Source organism: Pan paniscus, chromosome 7 (genome assembly GCF_029289425.2).
Source record: "Pan paniscus chromosome 7, NHGRI_mPanPan1-v2.0_pri, whole genome shotgun sequence".
Lineage (NCBI taxonomy): Eukaryota > Metazoa > Chordata > Mammalia > Primates > Hominidae > Pan > Pan paniscus.
This window is the reverse complement of record NC_073256.2, coordinates 83,063,513-83,079,491: the sequence shown is the minus strand read 5'-3', so window position 1 is coordinate 83,079,491 and position 15,979 is coordinate 83,063,513. Positions and strand designations below refer to the sequence as shown.

Sequence of the window (15,979 nt, the reverse complement as noted above, 5' to 3'; positions counted from 1 at the left end):
AACTTGGAGACGTGACCCTAGATCACCATATAAAATGTTTGCAAATATTTTTATGGTATTCTTTTTCTGCTCAGAAGGAAACTGTAGAAATTAAATACTGCAGAAATTTGAGTTCTACACTCAGACTAAAGCAAACACATGGTCACGTGTGTTAATGTGTTTGTACTTAAAGCTTTTCCATTCTAAACTGGTTTACATGTCCTGGACTAAATCTTAGTATTAAAGGTACAGAAACACAGAACTCTAAGGGACCTCATTCACAACCATTCACCTTAACTGAGTCAATTCAGAAGGGACCTGAAATCTAGAGTTGACCGATTTATCCGACAGAGAGAGAAAAAAGTGAAACATTTTTGAACCCTTATCAATAGGTTTTGGCTTACTTTTCCCAAAACAGAATCCTCCCCGAGGTAGTCGGAGAGCACAGTCCTGGACAGCAGTTCCGTGCACTAGGGAAGGAAATTTTAGAGTCGAGTGATGCAGGCGGAGACCCAGTGCAGCTGAGAACGGGCGATGCGGGTGTTGCTGTGACCCCTGGAATGCAAAGGACTGCACCCCCATCAGAAAGTTAGAAAGCCGGTGCAGAGTAGCCAGGAGTCCTGTTCACTCGGCAGGAGCAGGGGTGCCGAGTGGGGGGATCTCTGGTCCCGCAGCTCGGCCGCCACCAAGAGCCCGAAGTGCTGGGCGCGGTGCCACCAGAGGCCCGCCACGCCCCACGCCGCCCTGCAGGCGAACGCTGGAGGCCCCGCCGGGCCGCCGTAGCGCTGCGGCTCGGGCCGCTCCTCCCGCGCCGCCCTCCGCCCCCAGCCTCCCGGCGCCGCGGCAGCTCTGGGCAGGGAGCGCCGCCGCCGCCGCCGCCGCTTCCTCCTCTGCAGCCGTTCGGCCGCTGCGTGACGCGTCGTTTCCTCCCAACATGGCGGCCGGGGCAGGTCGGCGGTAATGGGGGCCAGTTCGCGGCCGCGGCGGGTGCTAATCCCCACAGTAGCCAGGGTAGCCCTTCTCTCGCGGTACCTCTGAGAGCCGCCGCCACCTCGTCCCTCAGTTCCCGGCAGACAGCCGCCCGGGCCGGGCTCCCTCACCGCCACCAGGGCCGGAGGGACGAGTGAGAGGGGCGGCCGGGACGCGACCCCCGGGCCGGGAGAAGCGGAGGCCCGACGGGCGCGGCCCTCGAGGTACGGCTTCTTGGGGGCGGCGAGGACCTCGACGCCCTTCGCCGACACCGCGGCTGGTCCCGCTCGCCCGCCCCTTCCTGATCCTGCCGCTGCCCTCCACGCCTCCACTCCCCCACCTCCACCCCCTCTCCTTTCTCTCTTCTCTTCCTTCCTCTCCTCCTCCTCCCCTCCAGCCGCTGGGAGCCGCGGGTCGGACGAGCCGCCGCCTCCTTCTCTGCGTCCATGTATGAGGGGAAGAAGACGAAGAACATGTTCCTGACCCGGGCTCTGGAGAAGATATTGGCCGACAAGGAAGTGAAGAAGGCGCATCACTCCCAGCTGCGCAAAGCTTGCGAGGTGGCGTTAGGTGAGTGGGGAGGAGGCCCGGGGGATGGGGTGCTTGTTGTGGGACGGGGAGGGGGGCGCCTGTCGGGGGGTGGGGTCGCTCGGGGCTTGCCCGAGGCCCGCGCCTCTGACCTCGGGAAGCCCTCGCGGAGCCCTCTGCTCCCTGTCTGGAGTTGACAGGAACTCGGCTGGATGTGGGGCAGAGGCGGGGTAGAGGAGGAAGGGCAGTGAGCTGGGCTCGGGAAACGCGGCAGGGCTTAGGATCGCGGGGCACCTGGGTTTGAGGGATCGACTTGAGAGTGAGAGGATTTTGTTGGTGGTCCGTGAGGTGCGGACTGGATACCACCCTTTGTGATGAAGCAGAAGATGAGCTGTTGTTTATTAGCTTGGAAATTGAGGTGGGGCTGGTATGTCAAGATTGGGTGTGGGAAAGGTTCCGTATCATAATTAACAATAACTTTTTCGTTTGGCGAGGTACTTTGGGGAGATAGGCTGCTGAAGTTGTTTCCTTGTTGACAGTCTTGAGAAGGGGTTTGCAAGAGGTGCAGCCCGTTCTGACATCTCTCCGCCTCCGCCACAGGAAAAACATAGAGTAATATTGTATCTGACTGGGCTGACCTGGAAGAACAAGACCGGTGGTTAAGGGGTGAGGGTGGGGGTGGCGGCATGAAAGCAGGGAAGCAAAGAACCTTTAGATAAAATGGCTTTAGGTGACAAGGGAAGGGAGGGTTTGAAATGAGGAAAATGAAAAAGACAATGACACCCACCAGCCACATGTCTGGACAGTGGCAGCTGCTCTCAAGCTTGAATTGTGATTTATAGTTCAGATGGAAGAGATCTAGTGTAATGAAGCCCGCAGTAGGGAAAATCCAAACAATACCTCCTACCTATGAGGTTAGGCAGATGAGGAATTGTTAAAGGGGGAACATTGTTAGATCTATTGCATCCATCAGAGATGAAATCGTTTGAGAGACCAGAACATTTAACACAAAGATACATTCCTAATGTTTACACTTTATAGCACTGGAAATACACTAGGTCAAATTGGCAAGAAAAGGAAGCTTGTTAAATGGGCTTTAGAAAAAAGCATTCTTGAAAGGGGAAAAATCCACAATAACTTAAAGTATGCTAGAGTTAAGGAGTCTAGACAACTTAAAATTAGCTTTTAATTATTAAATAGAAGACTACCATTTAATTTGCTGTAATATACTGTAGTTTTTTTTCCTAGATCGTTAAAATTGGTAATATGAAAAACGTCGAAGAAATTTCATCTTAAAAAATTTGAATATGTAGTATTAGGGGCTTAAGATTATTTTTTCACCTTACTCATCGACCAGAAGTTTGCATTTTGTTATTTTTGTAGCTAACAAAAGACTGTTCCCGGTGTATGAGAAGACAGTTGTCTAGTGGCAAAAACTGTATTTATATCTAGATCCTGAAAGGAATAATATTAAATTGGAGTGAGACTGGGGAGAAAGTGATTTCAGGATTTTTAAAAGAATTGTTATATGTAGGTTTGTAAATTACTTGAAGGTTGAAGAACTTTAGAGAGATTCAAATTAAAGTTTAAAATTTTTGTTTGTTTTTTGAGACAGGGGCTTGCTCTGTCACCCAGACTGAAGCGCAGTGGCACAATCAGTGCTCACTGCCGCCTCAAACTCCCAGGATCAGGCATTCCTCCTGCCTCAGCCTCCCAAGTAATTGGGACTTCAGGCACACCACCACACCTGGCTAATTTTTTTTTTTTTTTTTTTTTTGGTGGAGATGGCGGTCTCTCTATATTGCCCAGGCTGGTCTCCAAATCTGGGCTGAAGAGAGCCTCCCACCTTGGCCTCCCAAAGTGCTGGGTTTATAGGCATGAGCTACCTCTCCTGGCCTTAATTTTTTATAATTCAGATTTTTCATGTTACAACATATTTTTAATACATTCAATTGTAAGTATCAAACTGAAGAAATGGAGTGTGTTGTGTGTATGTATATATTTTCCTTCTCCAAAGTGGTAACATAAGTAAGCATATTTTAATGGAGAGCCTACTGGAATGAGAGTCTGAGATCCTAGGTTTAAATCCCAGTTCTGTTACGTTGTAGTATTAGGCAAGTCCCTGGGCCTTAAGTTCTCTGTAAAATTAGGGTATTGAACTTAATGATTGTATGGTCACATCTCCTCTAATGTGCCATAAATGTGATTGCACTGTCTTGTTAACTCGTGCATTGGGTATTCCCTACCACTCATGAGCATCATCTTTAGAGGGCCTATAGCGCTCTAAATGGTCCTTGCCATTTCTGGAGGTCGGGATTACTTGATATGTTTGCCAACTGTACCAGGGTTGTCTATTCCAGATTTTGACAGTTTTTACTTTTTTGTCCCTTCTGTATACTCAGTAGAAGCTTGTTACGAGGAATGTGACTATCCAGGGAAGGGCTAGGCACCACAGTACTTTATTTACTTGAGATGTATGAGGCATTTTTTCCCACATTTCGTAAAGTTACATTTAGCCTCCAACAAAGCAAAATCTCAGTAATCTCATGGTAGCTAATCCCTGGTGAACTTTGTTTCTTCCCTTGCAGTCTATCTACATCACCACCCAAACATAAATTGATAAGCATAACTCATTTTGTCTTTGCAGAAAGTATATTTTGCAGGAAGATGGTATTCCCACAAATGTATTGTCCTTGAAGACCGTTAGAGACTTATCTTCTCCACTTCACTATTGAGACCTGGGCCAGGCCCGCTCTGGTCTGTTGGTAATCTTTGTGGCCATTAAGCAGGATGGGAAAGCAAACTGAAAAGGCCTGATTTAGTCCTCTCGGGTCTATAGATTGTGAGTGGGTAGGTGTTGGATGGTGAAGATACAGAGATCATTTTGTGGGTGGTGTTATAACCCTTCTAAATACCGACCTGTCTGTCTTCATTCTTTCCCCAAATATTTATTGAGCATACAGCTGAAGGGAGATGGACAGTTAACAGGAAAATACATAGTATGTCAGACATTTAATCCTTTTTTGTTTGAAAATCATTGTATTGGCATGTGAGTAGATTTCTGAGTATTGCCATTCAAAATTAATTCAACTACCTTTTAACATATGGCCAATTATAGATGGATTTTCTGTAAACTATACTCATGAAATTACAGCTTATTGTGTATTCTTAAAACTTTTTTTTTGTCAAAAAGTATAACTTATGAAACAGCATCTAGATTAGGGGAAATTTTACTTCATTAAAACAATCCATTCTCAAAGACTTCTCAAGGAACTTTTGTTTTCACAGAAAGAAAAATAAACCTTTAAAGGGATGCAGAGTTAATGTAAAACGTTTTTCAAATTTTCTTATGTCAGACTTCATTTTGAAGTAAAGAATGGTTAAAAAAGAAAGAATCCCCCCCCCCCCCCCCCCCACTGTTACACTGTCACAACTGATAAGAAGCCCACAGGCCCAGGAACAGCTCCAGGTTGCCCTCTTTTGGTACCTGCCCTACTACAGCTCTCTGCAGAGAGAGGGAGTCTAGGCTGCCCTAGCTTAGCCTGATCCATTCCTGCTCTCGAGAATCCTGACTTAAAAATAGTCTGGCCATCTGCTGGCAGATGAGACAACAGCTGAGCTATTTTTAGTTTCAAAGAATTTAGGATTGTTGTGGGATTGGGCTTGAAGGTAGCATTGTTTATCTGCTAGGGAGGGTGCAGTTGGGACTTATTCCAGTAAGGCCTCTAAGTTTCAGGAGTTTCTTTTATGTTAGGGTTGTGACTAGTTCAGCTTATGCTTTCTGACATCGAATGAAGAGTATCTATGAAGATACTCTGCAAATGTTAGGATGAAAGAGTTCAAGGTTGGAAACTGGCACTGATACACAATAAGAGTGAAAAAGGTGAAGAGCTGACCAGAAGAAGGTTTTAAAGGGAAGGGAGGCATATACTGGCAGTGATAAGGGTGGGTTCCCAGGAGGTATATGGGAAAATAATGGAGACAAAATTGTTAGGGAAGTAATTTTTGCATCAGACAGGGTATGAATTTATAGTGTTCATCATATTATAAAGTGATCCTGCTGACTTAGTTTTCTTATATAAGAGTCTATTACCTATAATTATAGTTTCATCCAGAAATACAATATTGAGACTCAAACTTTTCAGAACTTGCTTCCTTCTGCCCCTTTAATCCCACCCTTATTTTTGTTGGTGGTGTTATAAAAAAGATATGTCAGTGGAGGGGAAATTACTTGAATGCTTTGGGCCCTGGTTTTATGCTACTTTTGGTAACTATTAATTTTCATCACTCTTCACCATTTATGAAAAAATGATTTATCCCTAAACAATATCCTGCCATCAGTGAACACCTTAATTATAATTTAAATCCATTAACAAATCTCCGTTTAAGCCTTCTTTGATATCTAAAGTAAAAGGTGTTTTCAGTAAGCCAGGCTACCTGAATTTTTGAGATGGGTAGAAGAAAAGAGTATAATTAATGACATAACCGAAAGATTGATCCTATTTGTATTTGTTCTTTTCTTTCACATTTCAGATTTGTTTTTAGGACACTTGCTCTAGAATAGTGTTGACTAAAATAAATGTTGTAGAGTACAAGTTCTTAGAGAAGCTCTTTGAAGAAAATAAGTTTGGGTTGAAAAAATAAGTTTGGATTACAGTGTGTAATCTGTTTCCATTTGGGAAATTTATAATGCACATGAACATAGTTAAGATTCTGAAAAGTCCTCCAAGAAAGACACCTGCTCAATTTTGTTTAATGAAGTTTTTCCTGAATTTATGTGATCCTTTTTCATTGTTTGCTAACTCAGTTAACTCCCCTAGGATATGTTGTTCCTTGGAACTTACTTTGGGACACTGGGGAAAGAAAGGCAAGTACAATAACCCTAACTACTGGTGAGACCATCTTCTAGAAGAGGTTTGGGGAAACCAGTGCACAAACCTGTGTTTCTCTAAACACAGGTTGGGGGAAAGTAGTAGATGTGTTAATAGTGTGGGAAGGAGAAGAAAGTCCGAAATAAGGAGCAGTAGAAATATCGAGATCAGAGGACTGTTTGCTGACTAGCTTTCTTTCCCACCCCATCTAGGGGCAGATAACTCATTTGTGTCTCTTGGTAAGGTTTAACTTAGAGAGAAAATTGTGAATGGGAAATAATTTGGGGAAATATTTGTCATAATATTCCTCACATAATGGAGGAAGGAAGATATTTGAAAAGGAAAAATACATGAGTAAGTTATTGTTGTCATTCCGAACTAGGTATATATTTCAATCAGATATTTGTTGAACTCCTCATATGTTCAGATACTACTTCATTGCTGGGTATACAGCAGTGAACCAAACATGCTTTCATAGAACACACATTCTAGTGGGGTGAGGGTGATAGTAACAACCTTATATCATCAGAAGAAAGAGTTCAGAAGGTTAAAGGGAAAAGGGTGGGAGTACTGATTTAGTTGGAGTTGTCAGGAAAGTCCTATCTGTGAGATGACATTTGAGCAAAGAAGTGACATAAGTGGGGGATTTAGTCTTTCAGATACTTGGATGAAATAGAAACAGGAAATAGCAAGATGGATGTGTGCTTGGTGTGTTTCAGGATGCAAGGAGGCTTGTGTGGCTGGGAGAGAGACAGAGAGAAAGATGGGAGGGGGTGGGCAGATTTGGGATTTTAGTGACAGCATGTTTATATTTTTAAAGGCTCACTGTGGCCAGAGACCATGGGGACTTAGGCTAAGTTGGTGGTGGTGGAAAGGGTGATAATTGTGTGCATTTGGAATATATTTTGGAATCCACAGGATTTGCTGATGGGTTGGTTAACAGAGGGGATGGCATCCAGTCTTGTAGCCAGAGCTTCAGGGTAGAGGAAGATGGCATTCACCTCAATGGGGGACACTAGGATAGAAAAAGCCTTTGGGAAATAGATTTTTAGACAGTAAAACATTTTCATCCTGCCTTTTCTATGTATTTTAGAATGTTTTAATGATAGAATTTTCAGATGATATAATAGGATATTTTCTACTGAGAATAACACAAAATAATTTCAATTTGTTTTGTCTGTTTTTTTTTTTTTTTGAGACGGCGTCACGCTCTGTCACCCAGGCTGGAGTGCAGTGGCGCGATCCTGGCTCACTACAAGCTCCGCCTCCCGAGTTCACGCCATTCTCCTGCCTCAGCCTCTCCAGTAGCTAATCTCGTGTAGCGCTACCGCGCCCAGCTGATTTTTTTTGTATTTTTATTAGAGATGGGGTTTCACCGTGTTAGCCAGGATGGTCTTGATCTCCTGACCTTGTGATCCTCCTGCCTTGGCCTCCCAAGGTGCTGGGATTACAGGCGTGAGCCACCGCGCCCGGCCTGCCTTGTCAGGTTTTTTGCAGGGAGGTTTTTTTATCAAAGAAATGAGCCTTTCACTTGTCTGGTTCTTTTCCTGGAATAGGAACTTTGTGGATGTAATTAGTGAAAGATCTCAAGGTGATGTTGAGATCCTCAACTTAGAGCCTTTAGGTGGGCCCTAAATCCAGTGAATGGTGTCCTTTTAAGGAAGAGGAAGGGACACAGTCACATACAAAGGAAAAAGTCCATGTGAAAATGGAGACGAGATCAGTTACTGCTGCCCCAAGCTATGGAATGCCAGAAGCCACCAGAAGTAGGAAGAGGCAAGGAGGGATTCTTCCCTTTGGATGTAGCATAGCTCTGCTGTGACCTTGATTTTAGATTTTGGGCCACCAGAACTATGAGAGGAAATTTCTGTTGTTTTAAGCCACCAAATTTATGGTAATTTGTTAAGGCAGCCTTAGGAAATGAATGCAAGTTCCCTTTTATCCTAACTTTTCAGACCCATTTTGATTTCTTTATTCAAGTTTCCACTTACAGAGTCTACTGTACATATGTTTACACAATCAGATCCTGTCTTTGGCTCATCTCTGATTGTTTCATGAATCTAGAAAGCAGTTATTCTGAGGCTTTAGTGTGTTATAAGTAGAGGCTCTTGAAAAGCTTCTTAAAAGGTCTGGGCTCAAGTATTTAAGAATATTTAAAAAGTTTTGTGTTCTGCTTTTGATATTTTGTTTTGCTTAGACTTAGACTTGATGTAACTAAATTTGTTTATATAACCTATGTTATCTTTTCATTCAGAAAAGTCTTTGAAAATCTTTAAAATGGCCGGGCGCGGTGGCTCACGCCCGTAATCCCAGCACTTTGGGAGGCCGAGGCAGGTGGATCATGAGGTCAGGCATTCGAGACCAGCCTGGCCAGCATAGTGAAACTCCGTCTCTACTAAAAATACAAAAAGTTAGCCGGGTGTGGTGGCAGTGGGCGCCTGTAATCCCAGCTATTTAGGAGGCTGAGGCAGGAGAATCGCTTGAACCTGGAAGGCGGAGGTTGCAGTGAGCCAAGATTGTGCCACTGCACTCCAGCCCGAGAGACAGTGCGAGAGTCCGTCTCAAAAAAAAAAAAAGAAAATCTTTAAAATATTTCATATTACCACTGGCGTGTCTTTAGGAAACTCCATGTGAGGCTATTAATTTTTCTTAACAAAAATGTGTACATTGAGACTTCATTTAATCAGCTGTTTAACAATCCTCATCTGTCAGAACTTTGCTAAGAAATAATAAAAATATAAGCAGTCAAAGTACATATCTTGAAGGCCAAGCACTTTATATAGAAGAGAATCTCTATGGCTTTTACTCAATCTGTATGCTTTTATAATTCCAGTAAGTTTGGTAATTTGATATTTTTTATAAACGAATCCTTCAAATCATTTTCAAAAGTGTAACTACAACAGTAAAATTTACTGTGATACGGGGCCCGGCGTGGTGGCTGGCGCCTGTGATCCCAGCACTTTGGGAGGCTGAGGCGGGCAGATCATGAGGTGAGGAGATCGAGACCATCCTGGCTAACACAGTGAAACCCCGTCTCTACTAAAAATACAAAAAATTAGCCAGTCATAGTGGCGGGCGCCTGTAGTCCTAGCTACTCGGGAGGCTGAGGCAGGAGAATGGTGTGAGCCCGGGAGGCGGAGCTTGCAGTGAGCCGAGATTGCACCACTGCACTCCAGCCTGGGCGACAGAGTGAGACTCTGTCTCAAAAAAAAAAAAAAAAAAAAAAAAAAAAATTTACCGTGATACTCTTAGCTGAAGATAAATAACTACTGTTAACTTTTTGAAAAACAACTTTCTGATAAATGATTTACATACTATAGTATTTACTTTTTTTGAGTGTAATGATTTTTGGTAAATTTACTGAATTATGCAGCCATCAGCATAAATCCAGTTTTAGAACATTTCTATTACCTCAATAAGATCTGTAGTGCCCTTGTTGTCATCCCTAGCTTCTGGCATTCACTAATCTATTTTCTGTCTTTAGAGTTGCCTTTTCTGGACATTTCATGAAATGCAGTTATACACAGGTGGTCGTTAGTGTCTGGTTTCTTTCAGTATGTTTTTGAGGTTCATTCATGAAGTTTGTATCCACACTTCATTTCCTTTTATTGATGAATAGCATTCCATTGTTTAGATATCCTATATTTTGTTTATCCATTTACCAGTTGATGGATATTTGGGTTGAATGAATAATACTGCCATGAATATTTGTGTGTAAGTCTTTGTGTGGACGTAAACTGTTATTTGTCCTAGGTAGACAAACTGGGAAGGGAATTGGTGGGCCACTTGATAAATTTATGTTTAACTTTTTAAGAAACTGCTAAATTATTTTCCAGCTTACATACCCACCAGCAGTGTATGAGGCTTCCCGTTTCTTCAAATTCTCACCAATATTTGTTACTGCCTTTTTATTTTTAGCCATCCTAGTTGTTATGATGAAGTGTTACTTCATTGAAACACTGTTAATTTTTTGAAGTACAGATTAAATATCCTTTATCAGAAATGCTTGGGATCAGAAATGTTTTCAATTTTGTTTTTTTTTTTTTTTTTGGACTTTGGAATATTTGCATATACATAATGAAATATCTTGGGGATGAGATTGAAGTCTAAACACAAAATTTACTAATGTTTCACATCCACCTTATACACAATCCAAAGGTAATTTTATGCACTATTCTTTTTTTTTTTTTTTTTTTGAGACGGAGTTTAGCTGTTGTTGCTCAGGCTGGAGTGCAGTGGTGCGATCTCAGCTCACTGTAACTTCCGCTTCCCAGGTTCAAGTGATTCTCCTGTCTCAGCCTCCCAAGTAGCTGGGATTACAGGCATGCGCCACCATGCTCAGCTAATTTTGTATTTTTAGTAGAGACGGGGTTTTGCCATGTTGGCCAGGCTGGTTTCAAACTCTGACCTCAGGTTATCCGCCGACCTTGGCCTCCCAAAGTGCTGGGATTACAGGCATGAGCCACTGCACCTGGTCTTATGCACTGTTGTTAATTTTGTGCATGAAACAAAATTTTGACTGTGTTTTGACTGTGACCCATCACATGAGATGAGATTCGGAATTTTTCACTTCTGGCTTCATGTCAGTTCTCAAAAAGTTTCAGATTTTGGAACATTTCAGTTTAGGAATGCTCAACCTGTATTTTTCCAAAACTTCATTCTACACACACATACATGGGAGCATGGACATGCACAAGCATATTCTTCAAAAAATTGAACAGCCAGATGTGGCGGCTCACACCTGAAATCCCAGCACTTAAAGAGGCCAAGACAGGGAGATCCCTTGATCCCAGGAGTTCAGTACCAACCTGGGTAACATGGCTAAACCGTGTGTCTACAAAAAATACTAAAAAAAAAAAATTACTGGGTGTGGTGGTGTGCACAAGCTACTTGGGAGGATGAGGTGTCCCAGAAGGTTGAGGCTGCAGTGAGCTGTGATCACACCACTGGACTCCAGCCTGGGTGACAGAGTGAAACCCTGTCTCAAAAAAAAAAAGGCCAGGCGTGGTGGCTCATGCTTGTAATCTCAGCACTTTGGGAGGCCGAGGTAGGCGGATCACAAGGTCAGGAGATCGAGACCATCCTGGCCAACATGGTGAAACCCTGTCTCTACCAAAAATACAAAAATTAGCTGGCTGTGGTGGTGCGTGCCTGTAGTCCAGCTGCTCGGGCGGCTGAGGCAGGAGAATCGCTTGATCCCGGGAGGTGGAGGTTGCAGTAAGCTGAGATCGCGCCACTGCACTCCAGCCTGGCAACAGAGTGAGACTCTTGTCAAAAAAAAAAAAAAAGGTATTTAATTTTTAAGGCAATAATAGGAGGAAAAAGAATAGCTAACATTTATTGAGTGTTTACTGTATGCCAGGTTCCGTGCCAATTAAATACTTCATTGACTTTATCTCAGTTAGTCCTCAGAACAACCCTATATGCTTAGGTTCTGTTATTACCTGCATTTTGCAAATGAAGAAAATGAGTTTGTGTTTGGCAGAATTCGAATATGACCTTAGAGCCTACATAGTCATCTTGGGAGTTGTGTCGCACTCTGCTTTTTGGCCTAATGTGTCAGTCCTGTGCTGCACCTTTAATCACAGTACTACATGTTTGTAAGTAATAATACAAAAAGGGAAAGAAGGGCAACTGTAGAAAGAAAGGCACTGTCAAAAAGAGAAAAAGGGCCATATACTGAACAGACATAGAAATAACAGCAATACAGGAAAATATTGCCATGTACATTTCAGTGAATCTCCAGGGTAAATATTCATGTGTTCATCATGGGATCCCCAAATCTGTCGTGTACAATATAATTTTAATTCTCTTTTCTGCTTAAGAAGTCAGGCAAATTCGTGTGTATGTATCTTCTAAGATTTAATTTTAAAGTAGAGTGTCAGTAATTTAAGCCATTTGGAAATTTAATGTGCCCTGTAACACCTCCCAGGGATTCAGGATAGGTTAGCTTTTATTGTGCTTCTATGCCTAACCGTTTAAAACTACTCTCATTTGCTTTTTATATTAATATTTTGTAACATTTCAAATCATTTTAAGAATTGATACAAGAACAAAATCTTATTAAAATGTTATGTTATGTGAAATTACCAATAAGTCTTTATCTTAAAATAACTAGTTGTAAATCTCAGTGACTTCATATGTAAGTATATAAAAGTACTTATTGTGTAATTGTAATGATTTTCTGTTCTCATCAATATTTCATGGGCATTTTCTATGTATCTATGTTGTCTTCCTACCTAGCATTTTAACAGTGTGTCATTTGTTTAAATATTTTTGAGTTTGGGGACATGTTACATTTAAGTTTTGCTGCACAGATTTTTTTTTAAAATTAATCCCTTGCAGAATTTGTTTAGTGTTTGTTATATATGCAGAACTGTTTAAAATAAACTCTTAAGATTTTGATTGTTGGATTAGAGTGTGGTCATTCATGACTGTTCCTTAAGGCAAGGTTGCCATACATAGTATACCTGTGCTAGGTACAAATAAACAACAGAGCACTGAGGAGGACGAGACAGAGAATTTGCTGTCTTTAGATTTATTGGTTTTGATCAGTGTTTTATCACTTCATCTTTCCTTTGCATTTTTTTTTCTGTTCTAAGAGTGAAAAACAAAGACATAAAAATTCCTCTTTATAGTTAGGATATCTGTACTTTCATTTTCTATGAATTTGATACTTTTCATCCTTTTTTTCTTGAGGGTTATTAGAGTATATCTTACTCTGTTTAAGCTACTATAACAGAATACTGTAAACTGGGTGGCTTATGGACAACAGAAATTTATTTCTCACAGTTCTTTATTTCTCACTGGGAATTCAAAGATCAAGGTGCTGACAGATTCCATATCTGGTGATGGCTGGTTCCTTATAGACAGCACCTTCTAGTTGTGTTGTCACATGGTAGAAGAGTGAAATACACCTCTTTTATAAGGGCACTAATTCCATTCATGAGCGCTCCACCCGTATGACCTAGTCACCTCCTGAAGGCCCCACCTCTTAATTCCATCACACTGGGAATCAGGTTTCAACATGTGATTTTTTTGGGAGGACACAAACATACAGACCATAGCAGGGTATATAATAAGTATGTATTTTAAAAGTTCATTTTGTTTCTCTGAATTGATGGGTGTTTTAATAGCAGTTACTAAGTAATTTTAAAACATCACATCATATTCCATCAGTCATTTCCAATTTGTATTAGTATAGTACTTAATGTGGTATCTGGTAAGATTGACTAGTCTTCGTTGTTTCTTAATTTTTTTTTAATAATATTCTTTTTCCAAATAACTTAAGGATTTTCTTTTAAGTTTTCTAATGCTCATTCTTAACATGTTACTTAATCAGATTTTCTTGCCTTCTCTTCTTATACATTAGATAAAAAGTGTTATAGTTGGGAAGTAGTTGATTATTTTGTTTCATCCAATTTGTTGGGTCCCCATGCTTCCATTCCCTAAGTTTTACTTTTTACCTGATAATTGAGAATGTGTTTGTTTAATGCAGTATCAGAAAGCAACAATGTTTAATGCAGTGACAAGCAAAGCTTATGTGTAATTTCTGATGTGCTTTGATCTTTAGAAATAAGAATGGAACCATGTGCATCTTCTGCAAAGATGAAGAGTAAAAATAAGGTGTAGGTTGTTTGATACTAGTTAATAGTAGTTAAGATTTTATAGTATACACCAGTGTCCAAAAATGAGTTTTTACAATTATTAGAGAAAAAATTTTTTATAGTGAATAACAGCTCTGTGTCTGTAGTTATCTTGCTAGAAGATACAAAGGCAGAAAAAAAGTTATATTATTAGAATGTGGTTTTTTTTACTAACTGCAATGATGAATCTGTGTGTTTGAATAAATGAAGTGAAGGTATTTTGTTCTTTTTGTTTCTACCCTCAATCCCCATTTTTATAACTGTTATAGAAGATTCCTTGAGTGGTAAAGTAGAAGGAAAGGTTCTTTTGTTTGTAATATGTACACATTCTTTCCTTAAAAAGTCAATGAGTATGCCAGCATATACTCTCTTAAACTTGTATATATGGCTACCTTTATTGAATTGTTTTCCTTATGAAATAGTTAAATATTTCTCAATTCTTAATTTTCTTTTACATTTCAAAAAGCACCCTTTAGTAGGTAATTAATACGCAAAATTATGGTTTCTCTAAGAAAATGTTAGGTTCTCAAAATTGTCACTATTATAGTTCTTTTTGTTTGATTGCTTTTTCTTGGTTTGAATGAAAAATATCTTTAAGAAAGGTTTGCTAATCTTTTTCTGTTTTATCACTAAGTTAAAATTATATTTATGTTTACTAAGTAGTTTTCAGTTTTGTGTTATTAAATTGAGTAGCCTTTTTTTTTTTTTTATTTTTAGCACTCCCCTAAATGGTTTCTACCAATTCAGTCTCATTGAAGCTTTCTATCCTTAACATTTGTAAAAATAATATAATCTTTCATTAATAGCAAATAAGCTTTGTTTGGTTTTGCTGCTCATGCATGCCTAATGCTGTTCTGTGTAAGATATATCTCACTAGTTGGCTTGACTAAAACTTCTTAATGTAAAGGTTTTATTGATTTAGTAAATTAATGTCCCTAAATATTTTGTCTGAGATAGTCACTATTAATAATTTGGCTTTTCAGAAAGTGTATAAGAAAACAAAATTTTTTTTTTGAGTTTGGAAATTAAATGTTCTTAAGAATATTTGCTTTTTTTCTAGCTCTTTCCATTTTTTTTTAAAATTCTTATTATTTATTTATTTATTTATTTATTTTGAGATGGAGTCTTACTCTGTCGCCCAGGCTGGAGTGCAGTGGCACAATCTCGGCTCACTGCAAGCTCCGCCTCCTGGGTTCACGCCATTCTCCTGCCTCAGCCTCCCGAGTAGCTGGGACTACAGGCACCTGCCACCACGCCTGACTAATTTTTTGTATTTTTAATAGAGACGGGGTTTCACCGTGTTAGCCAGGATGGTGGCCTGCCTCAGCCTCCCAAAGTGCTGGGATTACAGGCGTGAGCCACTGTGCCCGGCCTAAATTCTTATTTTTATCCTGAATTGTTTGTTTTTTTGTTTTGTTTTTAAAGACGCCCAGACTGGAGTGCGGTGGTGCCATGTCGGCTCACGGCAACCTCCGCCTCTCGAGTTCAAGTGATTCTCCTGCCTCAGCCTCCCAGGTAGCTGGGATTACAGGCACATGCCACCATGCCTGGCTAATTTTTGTATTTTTAGTAGAGACGGGGTTTCACCATGTTGGCCAGGCTGGTCTTGAACTCCTGATCTCGTGATCCGCCCGCCTCAACCTTCCAAAGTCCAGGGATTATACAGGTGTAAGCTACTGGGCCTGGCCCTGAATTTTTTATTTTAAAAAATTACCACAGTATTTCCATTCCTTTTTTTGACCCATTTACATTAATTTCCTACCGGATTCTCCTTCTTTCTCCTTCTTTTCAAACCCTCAGAATCTCTGTCAGCATTGATTTATGAAAACATTCTTGATTTATAAAGACATTTTAACTCAATTCAAACAGTTTAGAAATAATCAGAGGGTAAGCTGAAATACAAATATACATTTAGTTTACAACCCTTGATGTATCCTCACAAATGACCACTACGTTGCAGAAATGAGGGAAAATTCACTACATGGT

The 15,979-nt window shown here is 40.7% G+C and overlaps 1 protein-coding gene across 4 annotated transcripts in view; it reads left to right on the top strand.

Annotated features, from left to right (window-relative positions):
* The first annotated feature begins 830 nt into the window (after positions 1-830).
* Positions 831-15,979, top strand: part of ARFGEF1 (ADP ribosylation factor guanine nucleotide exchange factor 1) — a 143,884-nt gene continuing 128,735 nt past the window's right edge. For 3 of the 4 annotated variants that reach the window (XM_034966183.4, XM_057303025.2, XM_055116632.2), the window contains exons 1-2: positions 1,038-1,172; positions 1,346-1,518. In XM_034966183.4, coding sequence (XP_034822074.1) covers positions 1,395-1,518 — 124 coding nt within the window. In that variant the 5' untranslated portion in view covers positions 1,038-1,172; positions 1,346-1,394. Of the gene's footprint in view, positions 1,519-15,979 lie in introns of all 4 variants that reach the window. The other variant, XM_055116633.3, reaches the window with a different exon arrangement.